At 35.0% G+C, this 13,566-nt stretch overlaps 1 protein-coding gene across 2 annotated transcripts in view; it reads right to left on the bottom strand.

Annotated features, from left to right (window-relative positions):
* The window catches only part of MAN2A1 (mannosidase alpha class 2A member 1), a 114,606-nt gene that overhangs the window by 54,477 nt on the left and 46,563 nt on the right, over positions 1 to 13,566 (bottom strand). For both annotated transcript variants that reach the window (XM_065744240.1, XM_065744241.1), the window contains 4 exons: positions 12,347 to 12,549; positions 4,829 to 5,014; positions 3,924 to 4,038; positions 1,145 to 1,212 (listed from right to left, as the gene is read on the bottom strand). In XM_065744240.1, coding sequence (XP_065600312.1) covers positions 1,145 to 1,212; positions 3,924 to 4,038; positions 4,829 to 5,014; positions 12,347 to 12,549 — 572 coding nt within the window. The remainder of the gene's footprint in view (positions 1 to 1,144; positions 1,213 to 3,923; positions 4,039 to 4,828; positions 5,015 to 12,346; positions 12,550 to 13,566) is intronic.

The raw sequence follows: 13,566 nt of genomic DNA, 5'->3' as shown, positions 1-13,566 counted from the left end.
ATAACATTATACTAGTGAAGATAACTGGAGAGATGTTTTGAAAAATTTGGAAAAACTTAGTTAAATAAATGAATAGTGCACCTATACATTTATATATTTTTTTTACCATTTTTGGACAACAAGCTCAAAATAACCTATTCAAGAACCTATCCAGTCCACAAGAAGACAAAAATCCCTAAAAATAATAAATAAATAAATAAGCAAGTTTACGTGACTGTCCTAGAGACAAGTTTTTATCAAAAGTGCACACATTACATGAATTTAACTTCAGAGGAATGAACACAGCATCTTCCAAAAGCTCACAAGGACCAAACCTCACTTGTTTTTTTCTAAGTTAGAGCCTCTGAATAGCAGCAGTTTTAACAGTCTGTCACCTTCATGAGTTAAGCAAGTAAGTTTTACTAGCTTGATGTCTGGCAGAAACAGGGAAATTAAACACTAAGATCAGATAATAACATTCACTACTATTAAATTAATCTTAAATCTCTTGCTCTGTTGTAGTAAGAAAACAGCCTGGTACTATTTTATTGATAAACATAGGAGCTCTCACATTCTTACAACTGATCATTTTATTTAGATATATCCATTTTAATGAATGTCTAAGTTATTTGAGTTTGGGTACTGAATATTTATAAGGAAAGAAGGCTATCACAATTTAATGCTCTAGAACAAGATACAAGTAAAAAAGCAAGGATTTTTACTATTATGAAAACTTGAAAGTAGGAAAAAACACAGCTTCAAAATTGACTCTTTACAGATCATCTACAATTTAGGTATTATGATTTTTATGTCTTATTAAAATTCACAATGCAACCCAGCCAGTTGTAATTATGTTCCACTAATATTTTGTTGCTCTCAGTCATAATTTATTATGAACTAAAATACTGTTAACGTATATAGTAATCAAACTACTCCACTTGCTGCAAATGAAATGCTGCAATGGGAGAAACTTCCATGTAATGAAAAAATACTATCCTCTTTCAAACAGACATAATAACATCAGCATAACATGTTAAAATGCATCGAACCTTTATTTAAAAGGACAATCAGAAAACAATGAAACGGCATAAAAACTATCAGTTAGTAGAAAAAACATATATTACTAACAAAATCTCAAACACTAAATAATAGATGAATTATTTACCTTGGTTGTGATGTCAGCTTTATAACTGTCTTGTGCGGCAAAGAATCCTGGGAAGACTGAACATCATCCTACAAGGAAGTATGTATGAGTTAGCTTTTGCATACACTACTATACATTAATTTTATATATATTATTTACTGTATTATAATATATTATATATATAGAGAAGAGAGATTCTTTAGCAGGGTCTGTTGGCATAGAACAAAGAAAAACAGTTTCAAGCTTGAAGAGGACAGATTTAGTCTAAATATAAGGGAAAAGACTTCTACAGTGAGGGTGATGAGGCTGCATCAGGCCCTGAGCTACCTGACATAGCACTGGATGTCCTCGCTCATTGAAGAAGAGTTGGACTAGATGACCTTCAAAAGTTCCTTTCAACTTTGAAGATGCTATGATCCTATGATTCTATTATATGAGTTTAGTTAATTACACAAACTTTATGAAGCACAAAAACATGCTAGCCATACTATAAATAGAACCCTGACTTAGTGTATTACACAGAAAGATGTCTTCTCAAAAGGTGATTTATAATTTTTTGTGGTTTACACACAGAATCAGTAAAGATTCTGCAGTACTTACGACTGACAGAAGAAAAAGCCCTCACTTTTAAGAATTCATCTTTGCTTCTATTACTGTTATTATTACTAACCATTATCAAGTAAGTCCGTATTTTCATTCTTGCATGCTGAGTATTATTATCACCAACCTTCTTCATACTGAAGAAATCTACATACTTATACTGAATTTCAGTTTACTCACAGATGTCTATTACAGCTATAATACTGTTTTTTGACACACAGACTTCAAGGTTAGTCTTCTGACAGATCTGGTCATAAATATTCAAACAGTTTAGAGGTGTGCGTTCTATTTTTATGTGACAAACTACTTCAAGAATTGTTTCACAGTATACATGAATTCCTGTTTTTACTGGTTTCTCTTTTCTCTAATATCAGCTTCAGTGAGATTAGGCAGTGATGAGATACTGCTACTACTATCGCCTTAGTTTTTAAGCAAGGAAACAGCTGATCAGTAGGAGGAGGAAATCCGCGTGGCTTGGCAAGATCTGCTGGTCAAACTGAGAGAAAAGAAGGGCAAGTACGGGCAGTAGAAGCAAAGGCCTAGTATCAGAGAGTGGAGAAAAAAAACAGACAAGGGAAATACCACTCCCATTTACAAGAAAGGGAGGAGGAGGAGGAGGAAGGAGGACCCTGGGAAGACCATGGGATCTGTTCCAGACACAGCACGTGATCTGAGTGACCCCTCTTCCACCAAAGGAATGTTGTGCTTGACCAATCTGATGACTGCTTCTGATGGAGTGACAGCATCAGTGCACAAAGGGAAAGCAAGTGATGTGAACTACTCAGGCGTCTGCAAGGTCTTGACATGGACCCCCACCACAACATAATCTCTAATTGGATAAATACACATTTGAAGGGTGGACTACTCAGTGGATAGGGAATTGGTTGGAAGATTGCAACCAGAGGATTGAGGTCAATTGTTCCATGTCCAGATGAAGGCTGGTAATGAGTGATGCCTCCCAGAGTCCATTGGACTGTACTGTCTTGGGACTTGTACTCTTCAACAACTTTATTGGTGGTATAATGATGGGACTGAGTGCACTCTCAGTTTGCTGAAGACACCAAACTGAGTGCTGCTGTTAATATATCAGTAGGAAGGGATGTCATCCAGAGAGACCTTGATAAACTTGAATGGTGAGCCCTTATGAAACTCATGAGATTCAACAAAGCAAAGTGCAAGGCTTTGCATTTGGGTTGAGGAAATCACAGTTTTGTATAAAAACTGGGAGATGAACTTGAGAATATCCTTGAGAATAGCTGCGCTGAGAAAGAATAAGGGGTCCTTGTTCATGAAAAACTTAACATGAGACAGTAGTGTGTGCTTGCAGCCTGGAAATAAAACGGTATCCTGGGTACAATTAAAACAGGGGAGTCCAGCAGGGTGAGAGGCAATTGCCCCCCTCTACTCTGCCCTTGTGAGGAGCCAGTTGGAATACTGTGTCCAAGTCTGGGGCACCATCACAGGAAAGATGTGGAGCTTTTGGAGAGAGTCCACAGGAGGGCCATGAGGATGATCTAAGGGCTGGAGCTCTTCTCCCTGCGAAGACAGACTGAAGGAACTGGGCTTGTTCACCCTGGAAAAGAGAAGGCTGCAGGAAGATCTCACTGTGGCCTTCCAATATTTAAAGGGAAAAATTGAGTACTGAAAGTGAACAAGATTAGCAAGTGCCTTTCTTTAGAGTGTTCTCTATAAAGAGTCTCAAAATGAGGTATGGAGATCCACTGCTGACTAACTTCAGTATATTCTTGTTTACAATGAGCTCAGCTAAAGAAAAAAGCAGAAGGCTTGTCTAGACTTCATCCTGAAAATCTGGTTTATGCTTTTATACAAGACAGAAAATACTGTAAGAAAAAAAATTCTAAGTAACAAGCTGTGTCAAATTACAGGACCACGTACCATCATGTATTCATGCACACAATTTAATTTCTTGAAATTACCAACAAATGCAATTTGTAAGAAAATCTAAAACTCTGTCATTCACAATGTGGAACAAAAAAAAGCTCAATTATTTAACTTGTGAAATTCTTTTCAGCATCAACAACAGAACCTTTCATCTCCCAGTTTTCAGTACCAAAAATATGAAGTGTTAAGAATTAGGTTCTTGAAATGTCAATCTCAGCTTTTCAGGGCCACTGAATGGTACTGAAAAAACAGTATTCATTTTTTTTTTTTCCAAGAAAATTAAAAAAATATAGCTTACCATCTTAAGGAATGGAGTTGATGTATCATAATTATAAGCATCTTTATCTTTCAGGATAAGAATATGAGCAGAGTCAATTATCACTTTCTTCAAATTCATTAGAGAATGGAAAAGCCTGTTAAAATTTTGAAATATCATTAGTTTTCAGAAATTGTTTTCTCTGAATTATGCTGAAGTTCATTATATTCTTACTTCACATCCTGAAAATCAAATAATTTTCACTCTACTATTATACCACAAAATATATGCCCCCAAAATACCATGTATTTTATAAAATGTTAATCCTAGGGACGTTTGTGTTTTATACTTTTCATTTCCAAAATCTGCAGTGAAGGCTGCCCTGTAAATTTGTCCTAAGACTATAGTTTAGCAGGATTAAAGAAACCATCAGAAACACAAATAATACATTTGAATTATTACTATCACTTCAATTTTCACAACTGACACAAAAATTACAAAATTCTTAAATATACAGCTGTGTAATTTTAATTGTCAGTGAAGAAAACCCTTTGTATTCTCTTATAACTAAGCACAATGGACTAATTTATGTTTTGTTTTTAGAGATAAATTAATACATTTTTTTGAAGTTTAAAAGTATTTCACATGAACTCAGTAGGTTCAAAGATTATCTTAACGACAATTTAAATAATAAATAATAATAATCTATTTAACAGACAGGCTGAACTATATCCAACAAGTAATCAAATTCAGTAATGCTTAGTATTCCAATAGGGAACAATTATCCTGTACAATAAAACGCAGACATTACTGTAACTGATAATACTACACTTTTAGAACTCCACAATTTGTAAATTATGGTAAATGTGTACCTATTTTAAAAAAAAAAAAGTTAATTTCAAACAAAAGAAAATGCAATTTCAGTGAATGCATCTATATTAAATTACCTAGTGCCATAATCCACAACTACCCAGTCTTTTGATGTTCCTGTAATAGCATCATGATGCTGAAAGAGTCCAAGGTTCCTCCTAACTTCTGTCAGCAATTTGTAGTTATCCACTGAAGGAAATACACTCATCTTTTTGTATTTATGTGACTGTGTCAAAGCCAAGGAATAAAGGATCTCAGCTGCTCTGAAAATGGAGAAAAAAGTGAAATGTTTTTAAAAGGTTTAAAAAGCAAAATGCAACATTCTACCTGAATAATAAACTTGCACTGTCACATCTTTAACCATATGTGGTTCCATGAGATCTTTAAATAATAACCTAGTTCTTTTCAACCTACTACTAGCTTTTAATGGTTAAAAATCCTGACTGCACATCATCATCAAATAGCTTTACATCTTGTAAGGTTTCTGCAAAGCTTTTTAGTGATGCATAATAAACTAAAAAATATATCAGTATAAAATATCATCAGATCTTCAGAAATGTGACATATACAGATCAGATCTTGAAATAAACAGTACACTAAAGACAGATTTTCTCACAGGAGACATACGGTTTGTATTTCAAAAAGTAACTTATAAAAAATAACTTTGTCTTGAATACAGTATCCTGTAAATTCTGTGTAATTTGAAAATACCTACACTTACACACATACGTATAAAGAGACGTATTGTATCATTTGCAATTTAAGTAAAATAAATTCTCTAGAAGACTTATGTAATATATCCACACTAGTCATCAGATATGTAGGAACTCTGGATACAAAAAAAAAAATCTCAGACTGGAAAAAGGCAAAAAGCCCTTCTATCCAATTTCTTATGCAAAAGCTTCTAGCACTAAATCAAACCCATTAGGTTTCAACTAGTTTCATGAGAATACAAATTTATTTCACAAAAATACTATAATTGCCAGTCACTCTGAATATCTATCAAAGATGTCTGTAGTCTTTTTTGCTATCATCTGTTAACATTTTCCTATCTCCTTATCTAAAACATTAGGGTTCTGTTTTTAAAAATGAATTTTTCTCAGTTAACATTATGAAACCAAGAAGTTATGTACTACTAGTGTGAAGTGCAAAAAACAAAAAAGGCAAAATGGCATCTTCTTGATACAAATGAAAAACCCTGGATAAACCCTGTTTGAAAGATTCACCCTTCTTTTTAATGGACATAGACACTTTCTCTAGAAAGAACACTTTGAACTCCTTTGCCTTTCAGAAAAGTATGCTATTCTGCTTTACAGATCTAATAGATCAGTCCTTTAGATACGGATTTTTCCTTTCAAGTCTCAAAGTTATTTTAAACAGAAGAATGGTGCAGTGGTCTAAGAAGAAAGACACCCAGAAGAGAAACTAATAATAATATTCTATTATATAAAACTAGAAGCAAGAATTCACATCTTTAAAAAATCTGCATATGTAAGTTGTATAAATCTTTGATATTTCTCACTTCTATTTCAAACCACCGCATATTAGAAGCAAGATTAAAATTAAGTAAAAATGATCCAGTTTGCTGTTGTCACGCTCCAATATAAAGGAGGGAGATGAGGTTCTTAGATTATGTGTATACCTGGCGTGAGATTAAGAAGCAGTGGTTCAAAGGTTGGTCTGACCAGTTTATTACCAATACTGACCAGGGAGATGGGGAAGGCGGACACTGTTAAGGGTGATGGGGAAGGGAAGGCGAGCGATAGGAAAGATGGGAAAGAAGCAAGGGTTTGTACAACGCGGGGAAAGTCACCAGCCAGGATCCTAGGGGCGGTCCGGTTGCAAGAGGCTCCAATGGTCCAAGGCAGAAGATAAATTACAGATTTCATCTGTATATTTAGGAGCTTTGGCAGGTGTTGAAGCTAACTTATACATAGTTAAATATTCGAATGACGTAAAGTTACAAATATCAAAAATAAATTTGAAAGCAAGTCACAGAAAATTGCAGCATAACTAGTGAAAAACAAAAATGAATGAAGTAGATGCACATAAAATGTTTGAGAAGAATAAAGATATGATAAAGGTAAAATGAAATTAAATCCTTAAGCTATTATGAAAATACGTGAATCTTAAGCAATGAATTTTCTCTGCTATCAGTACTGAACAAGGTGTTTTCATTTAGGAACAAAGACTCTTATGATAGGTCATTCTCATTAGCTTATTGTTTATAATACCATTAAACTAAAAAATAAAATGTTCCTAAGAAAATCATATCATATAATCACAAATGTCTTCTACATAAGCTCCTAACATTTTTTTTTAATTTTTAATTTTTGTTTTTTACAAAAGCACCATACTTGCAACATTTCAAGTTCTGACTAAATGTTCAGAAAAGCTTTTAAAAGGGCATTTTTGCACAGAAGAAGATTTTTTATATAAAATATCAGAATTAGTGATTTTATTATTTATTCTTTTATTAGACCACACAAACATTTTAAATCTAACAGATATTTAACTTGAGTTAAACTGTCAAATACCCAAGGAGGATTTTTTTATCCACCTACCAGAACTGAATTTTCATAGATGTTTTAAGTCTTCTTTTAAGTCTTCTAACATGAAAATGTCAAATCACAATTTCACCTGCATACTGAAGCTGGATATAAAAACTTACAGCACAGTTTCGTATTTCAATTTCCTACATTTTCAATATGCTACTGTTCCAAGATTTCTGTAAATGACTCGCTCTGACATATTTTAACCTGTACACTTAATATGTCCAATGTTAAAGCTGAACTGTTGCTACATTCTAGAATATGAATTTAAAAAAAAACCTACATCCAGTATGGAAAGAAAAGAGTAAAACCCTTAATACAGCGCAAATCAACAATTAGATACACGTTTATCTCATCGTCTATTATAGAACTTCAGCTGTGTCATAGGCTACAGACTACTAAGAAATACTCAGCAACATTAGCAAAACATCTTTTTAAAAAGCTCAGCTGAGCATAATGAAGATTATATCTGCTGTTTAAAACTACTTCGCAAAATCTAAAACAATTATCTGACAAGTGCAAATAGAGACTTCGGATGAACCTCATTTGCTTCCCCAAGTCTTCATTTCTCACAAAGCAATAACATACAGAAAATGTCTTACAGAGGTTGACAGTTTTTCACGATAGAAAGAGATAATTACTGAAACTGATACCATCCAATCTGAATAATATTTTTATCAGAGAAGGCCGCAGACAGAGCAAGTCACTACCTTCTCTCAAAAACCTGCCTGAACTATAGACATTTAACTACAAAGAAAATATTAAGCTTTTTCAAACTTCATCAAAAACATACAAAAAACATGGCACTACGAACTACTCCCAGCTCTCTCCACCTTTTTTATTTTATCTATTAAGTAAAAGTGAACTATTAAACATCTGGTAAACTCAGCAGTAGTAAGACTAGCAATCTATGGTGTAAAGCTACTCTCTTGGAATACAACTCTCACTTCGCAGTTTAGCATCAGACAGCAAAATGGTATTTCCAGGAAGAGTCAGAATGTAGAAGGGATTGTAATTCTGGGTCCCATGGCACCTAATATACTGGTAAGGCTACAGAAAGAAGGATGCCAGCAGCTATCTTAGTAATAGGTCAACAAAGAAAAGCAAATTGGCATACAGATCCATAGTTTTGTCTCTTCCACTTTATGAAAAATTGTTCTAAATTCAACTGAAGTACAAGCTAACAGAATACAAAAATATGATTACTTGATATAAATCACTAGAATACCAAACTTTTGTGCATCCAAAAAATGCAGCCATGGAGCTAAGCACTAGAGAAGTAAATACATACACAGAAGTTTCGGAACATGACAATGTTTAACATCACAGAATAAAGTAAGCTGATAAATATAGAGGGTCTGTACATACACACACATACACACACACTGGGACTGAGTAAAACACAAGAACTTTAACAGAAGAAAAACAATTCCTCTGCCCTTCTATAACATTCGTAATAGATATCAATGAAGTAGAATTTATCTGCTTCACAAAACCTTTCAAAATAGTTGGCAAATTATTAAACTATCAACACAGCAACACGCAAAGATATTTTTTAATTCTAACTCAGCTCTGGCATAAAAATGCTTTTGTAAAACTAAGGCCACCGCTTTCAAATTATGAGCTTCTATCAATCCGCCATTTTGCCACATTGCAAACAATACTGCATTCTGCAGACCTGGACAGAATTCTTTCTTCTTGAAATGTTTATACAGTTAAGGAAAGAGAAGCAGTAATTACAAGGAAAGACCAAGAAGAGCTTTGTTTTATACTTTCTAAACTTAGACTTTAAGCCCATACATCTCTAAAGTTCAGTGCACATATATTAAAAGGTGTGCAAACCGATCTACTGGGATGCAGGATTTTTTTCTAACATTAATACATCTATTGTTTCATAGTAAATATTGATTGTTAATAGAAAAATACCACTATAATTACTACTTACATACTACTTAAAAATACTATTTATCTCAACTTTTATTTCTACTTTTGTGAATGTTTTACTGTTGTCAAGGCCTTCTTAAGAGGATAATTACACACAGCTTTCAGTGCCTGATCTCAAAACATATAACCCAAGCTCTGCAGTGTGGAAGAGGCTGTACTTAGTGGGCTTGATCAAAGGTTGGAGCCTGCTCACATAACCCTGAGCCTCCAACACAGCACAAACAGGGACAATGTCAAAAAATGATCAAGAACTCTATGGGGCACTCTGCCTGGCTGATCACCACAGTTTCTTGCTGAAGACTACTAGATTCAGGAGAGCACCAAACGACACAGACGTGGGGGAGCTGGACCAACCAAGCAATATGAAGGTGAGCACACATGTTTACTTTGTTGACCCTCCACCTTTGTAGTGGAGAACTAAAGCGATGGCTAGGTGGTTTAGATACACTGACTGATTGATTGGTAGACAGACTGACAGATATACACACCAATCTACTCAGGGATGGGAGGCATGTCCTGTGAGAAAAGGCTGAGGATACTGGGCTGTCTAGTTTGATGAAGAAAAGCCAAGATATGACCTCACTGCTTTCTGTAGCCACCCGAGAAGGGGAAGGACGGGTAGAAGCAAGGCTCTGCTCCTGGGAATTGACGTCAAGATGGAAACAGCATAAAGCTGCACTGGGAACGGGTGTCAGACCAGACATTAGGAAAAATTTTTCACCATGAGAGGAGACAACCACTGGACTAGGCTTCTAGAGAGACAGTTGATGCTCCATGCTTCTCAGTGTTCAGGAAACATTTGGACAATCCCCTCAATTATTCTATCATGCCTTAAGTTTTGGTTAGACCTGAACAATCAAGCAGTTTGACCTGATGATCATTGCAGACCTTGGAACTGAACTATTCCATAACTTTTAAATGGACACACTTAGAAAATGAAGGGAAGAGGAGAGAGGAAGGTAATATTTTCATGATGAAAATTGTTTGAAGACATTTATTACCACTGACAATCCCATTCTGCTAAAAAGCACTTACTGTTTTTGAGAAACCTTAGCCAGGTATCTCAATTTCAAATGGCTTCTTCTCAGTTAAGTTTATTTAATAAAGCGTAGCTATTTTCTGATAATAAAATTAAGACTACAAAACACTCTTAACATCACTTGTACAAATAAAATCTCAGATAAGTGAAGCAAAAATAGAAATCTAGTTCTATCATGAACAGTCCTTGCAAGCATACCATGTCCTACTAAAACTGATCCGACTCAAGTCCTTAATTTCAACAAGACTGTTTGTTTTGAAATTTGAGTCTGTAAACAGATAAAAAGATGGATTTTCATTGAGAATTTAAAAATTGTGCAAGAAAACGTTATGAAAAGCAGCACAGAGAATGAAATGCTTCCACAACACCAAGAGCAAGACTCAGATCAGCTGGTGATCAGGTACCAATGCTAGACGACACAAATAATAAGAAAATACTAAGCCAACACTGAAAACACTTCAGCATCAAGATGATATGAAACATGAAACACGAAAAAAAGAGCATTGTTTTAATGACTTTTAGGTATATCCACTGATTATTTTCCAAAAACAAAATAGTACAGAAGTAATTTCCTCATCTTTACTATAGAATTTTTGTTATTCTGCTGAATGGAACTTCTTGCTTTTTGTCACTTCTTACAACTTTGGTCTTATTTTTCTTCTCCTTGCTGGCTGTCACCAGTTTTCTTCGTTATTACTTTGAAATTTATGAAGCTTCTTAACTCCTTCTCATTCACTGCAATACTTTTGAAGTTCTACTAGTTTCCTCTCATAAACACCTTTCTAAGTTTCAGACCCTCAATTTTATATCTCTTTGTCTTGCCCTTCCTTCCACCACTTCCTTCACTACGTTTTCTCAGATCTGTTACTCTGTATTCTTTGGGTTCACAGTGAAGGTTAAAAAAAGCCATTCTGATTACAAGACATACAGACCTCACAGATCATGTACAAGATGCATGTCAAGTTTGTGAAGCCTACACTTTATCAGAGATCAGATTCTCTGAAATGCCATATATTACACCTCTCTTGCTCCCTCCACCACCACAAAACAAAAAAAAATTAACCAGAAATACTTCAAGGATCATTCACCACTGTACATTTATTTCTATAGCCCCAGAGAGTCTGAACTGCACAAAAAGGCTGCACTCCAATACCTATACTCCAAAACACCCTTCCAAAAGACCAAAAAAAAAATCTTGAGAGAGCATCCTTAAAAGGGTTATCCTTGGAAAGAGAATCCCCAAGTTTTGGGAACAGACAAGTTAAAAATTCACATCCCATGCACCTGTCCAAAATGTTTCTGAAGCCATACATACAGTTGAGTCCTTCTACAGTGCATTTGATCCACAGCTACCACAAAGGAAAAATACTTAATTACCATGTTAAGAGAGCAAGAATTATTTTTCTTTTAAAAAAGATGCAAATGCTGAGATGATGCTCTTGATTACATCTAAACTGCCTCTGAAACCCTTCAAAACTCCGAGGAAGGACTTATCTGACACTTATCCAGATTCAATATAGAAATTAAAAAAAAATGCTATCTGCTATTTTTCATGGATTCAGGACTTGATGGTCACTTGAATAGTACCAAAGAATAACATACTTATTTGAATCACAGAATTTTGGGGTTTGGAAGGGACCTCTAGAGATCATCAAGTCCAACCCCCCTGCCAAAGCAGCTCCCTAGCCCAGGTTGCACAGGTAGATGTCCAGGTGGGTCTTGAACGCCTCCAGAGAAGGAGATTACACAGCCTCTCTGTGCAGCCTGTGCCAGTTCTCTGTCACTGCACTGTAAAGATGTTTCCATGCATACTGCATCCTATGAACAAGTTTGGATTGAAAATATATCACTGTGTTTCTGCGAACTGACCAAAATTTCCATTACATTGATTAATCACCATTAATAAACACACTGGGAGGCTACTGTGCTATCCTCATTGTAAGTGAACTTAAAATACAGACCTACGGTTAGTTTTCCACCTATCCAACACACTTATTAACATGCTCACCTCTTCACATGTTAAATGACACACTGTATTTTTATTGTATGATAGTATTTACCGTAAGTAGGATTCCAAGACTCTATCCAGTCGTTTATAAAAGGGTCGTGATGTAAAATATCCACTCCAGTAATGATGATCCCTGTCTGCATAGGTGAAAAAGTCTCCACTTAATATAGGGAAAAATGAGGTGCTGCTCCTTTCACCCATATTGCTTTCTTTGTGAAGAGCTTCAAAGTAATCCGATAAGGTTCCAAATTGGGCCTGAAAAAAAATTAAAATGACAATAGTTCCAATTCATTTATTTAGACATATGAAGAGAATAATACATACATTCCAGGAATATGTCAAGTCTTCATGAAAATTTCTAACAGAAGGCTAAGCTATAAAGTTTTCCTGCATGCTTTTCAGACAAGGGTAATGAATCTTCCAGAATTTCTTCATGAATTTCACGTTCAAGAAACATAAAATGGAACAAAAGAAGTTCTTAAGTATGCATTTATATCCAAAATACAAGCTAATCCCAAAGAAGGAGTAGAAGTATTCTCTTGTGTAAGCCTAATATACAAGCAAATATTAAGTTAACATCTGGTCTAAACAAGAAACTAAATGTAATACAACAAAAGCAGTTATCTTAATCCTCTTTTTTCAAAATAAACAATGCTGCACTCTAGCACTTACAACATATGTAAGACTCCAGGTGACTGCTGATCAGAAAATAAAAATTGTATTTCAAGAGATTTTGTTCTTATTTTTTAATCTACATTTAAAGAAATTGTGTAATGAGATATAACATGATCAAAAGACAGTACCTGCAAGCTTGAGGAGTACAAAAAGGCAAACAAGACAGATCCTTGTAAAACCAATGTAATACCCTAGCCATCACAGTTCCTAAGGCAAGATAGTGAACTCTTTATATAAAATCTCTGTATACCCTAGGTTTTTCGGAAGTTGACCATGACCTTTTACTAGCCTGTGGAGTTTAAGTTAACTCAGGAAAGCGTAGCAGAGGGTGCAGGGCGCAACTTCTGCTGCTAAAGTGATACTTCCAAGCATAAAAGACACCAACATATTAAAAAAAAAAGAGAAAGAATAAATAAATATGGAGATAGAATATAGGACTAACGGCACTGCACCTAAACGAAGCACCTAAATGATAAGTATCGAATGGTTGAATCACAGAATCATAGAATGGCCTGGGTTGAAAAGAAACTCAAAGATCATCTATTTTCACCCACCGTGCCAAGGACAGGGCTTGCCAATCACTAGAGCAGGCTGTCC

This window comes from Cyrtonyx montezumae, unplaced genomic scaffold (genome assembly GCF_038088225.1).
Source record: "Cyrtonyx montezumae isolate F1298 unplaced genomic scaffold, pur_monq_1.0 scaffold_30, whole genome shotgun sequence".
Classification (NCBI taxonomy): Eukaryota; Metazoa; Chordata; class Aves; order Galliformes; family Odontophoridae; genus Cyrtonyx; species Cyrtonyx montezumae.
Note: the sequence above shows the minus strand (reverse complement) of the source record. Positions and strands in the feature narration are given on the sequence as shown.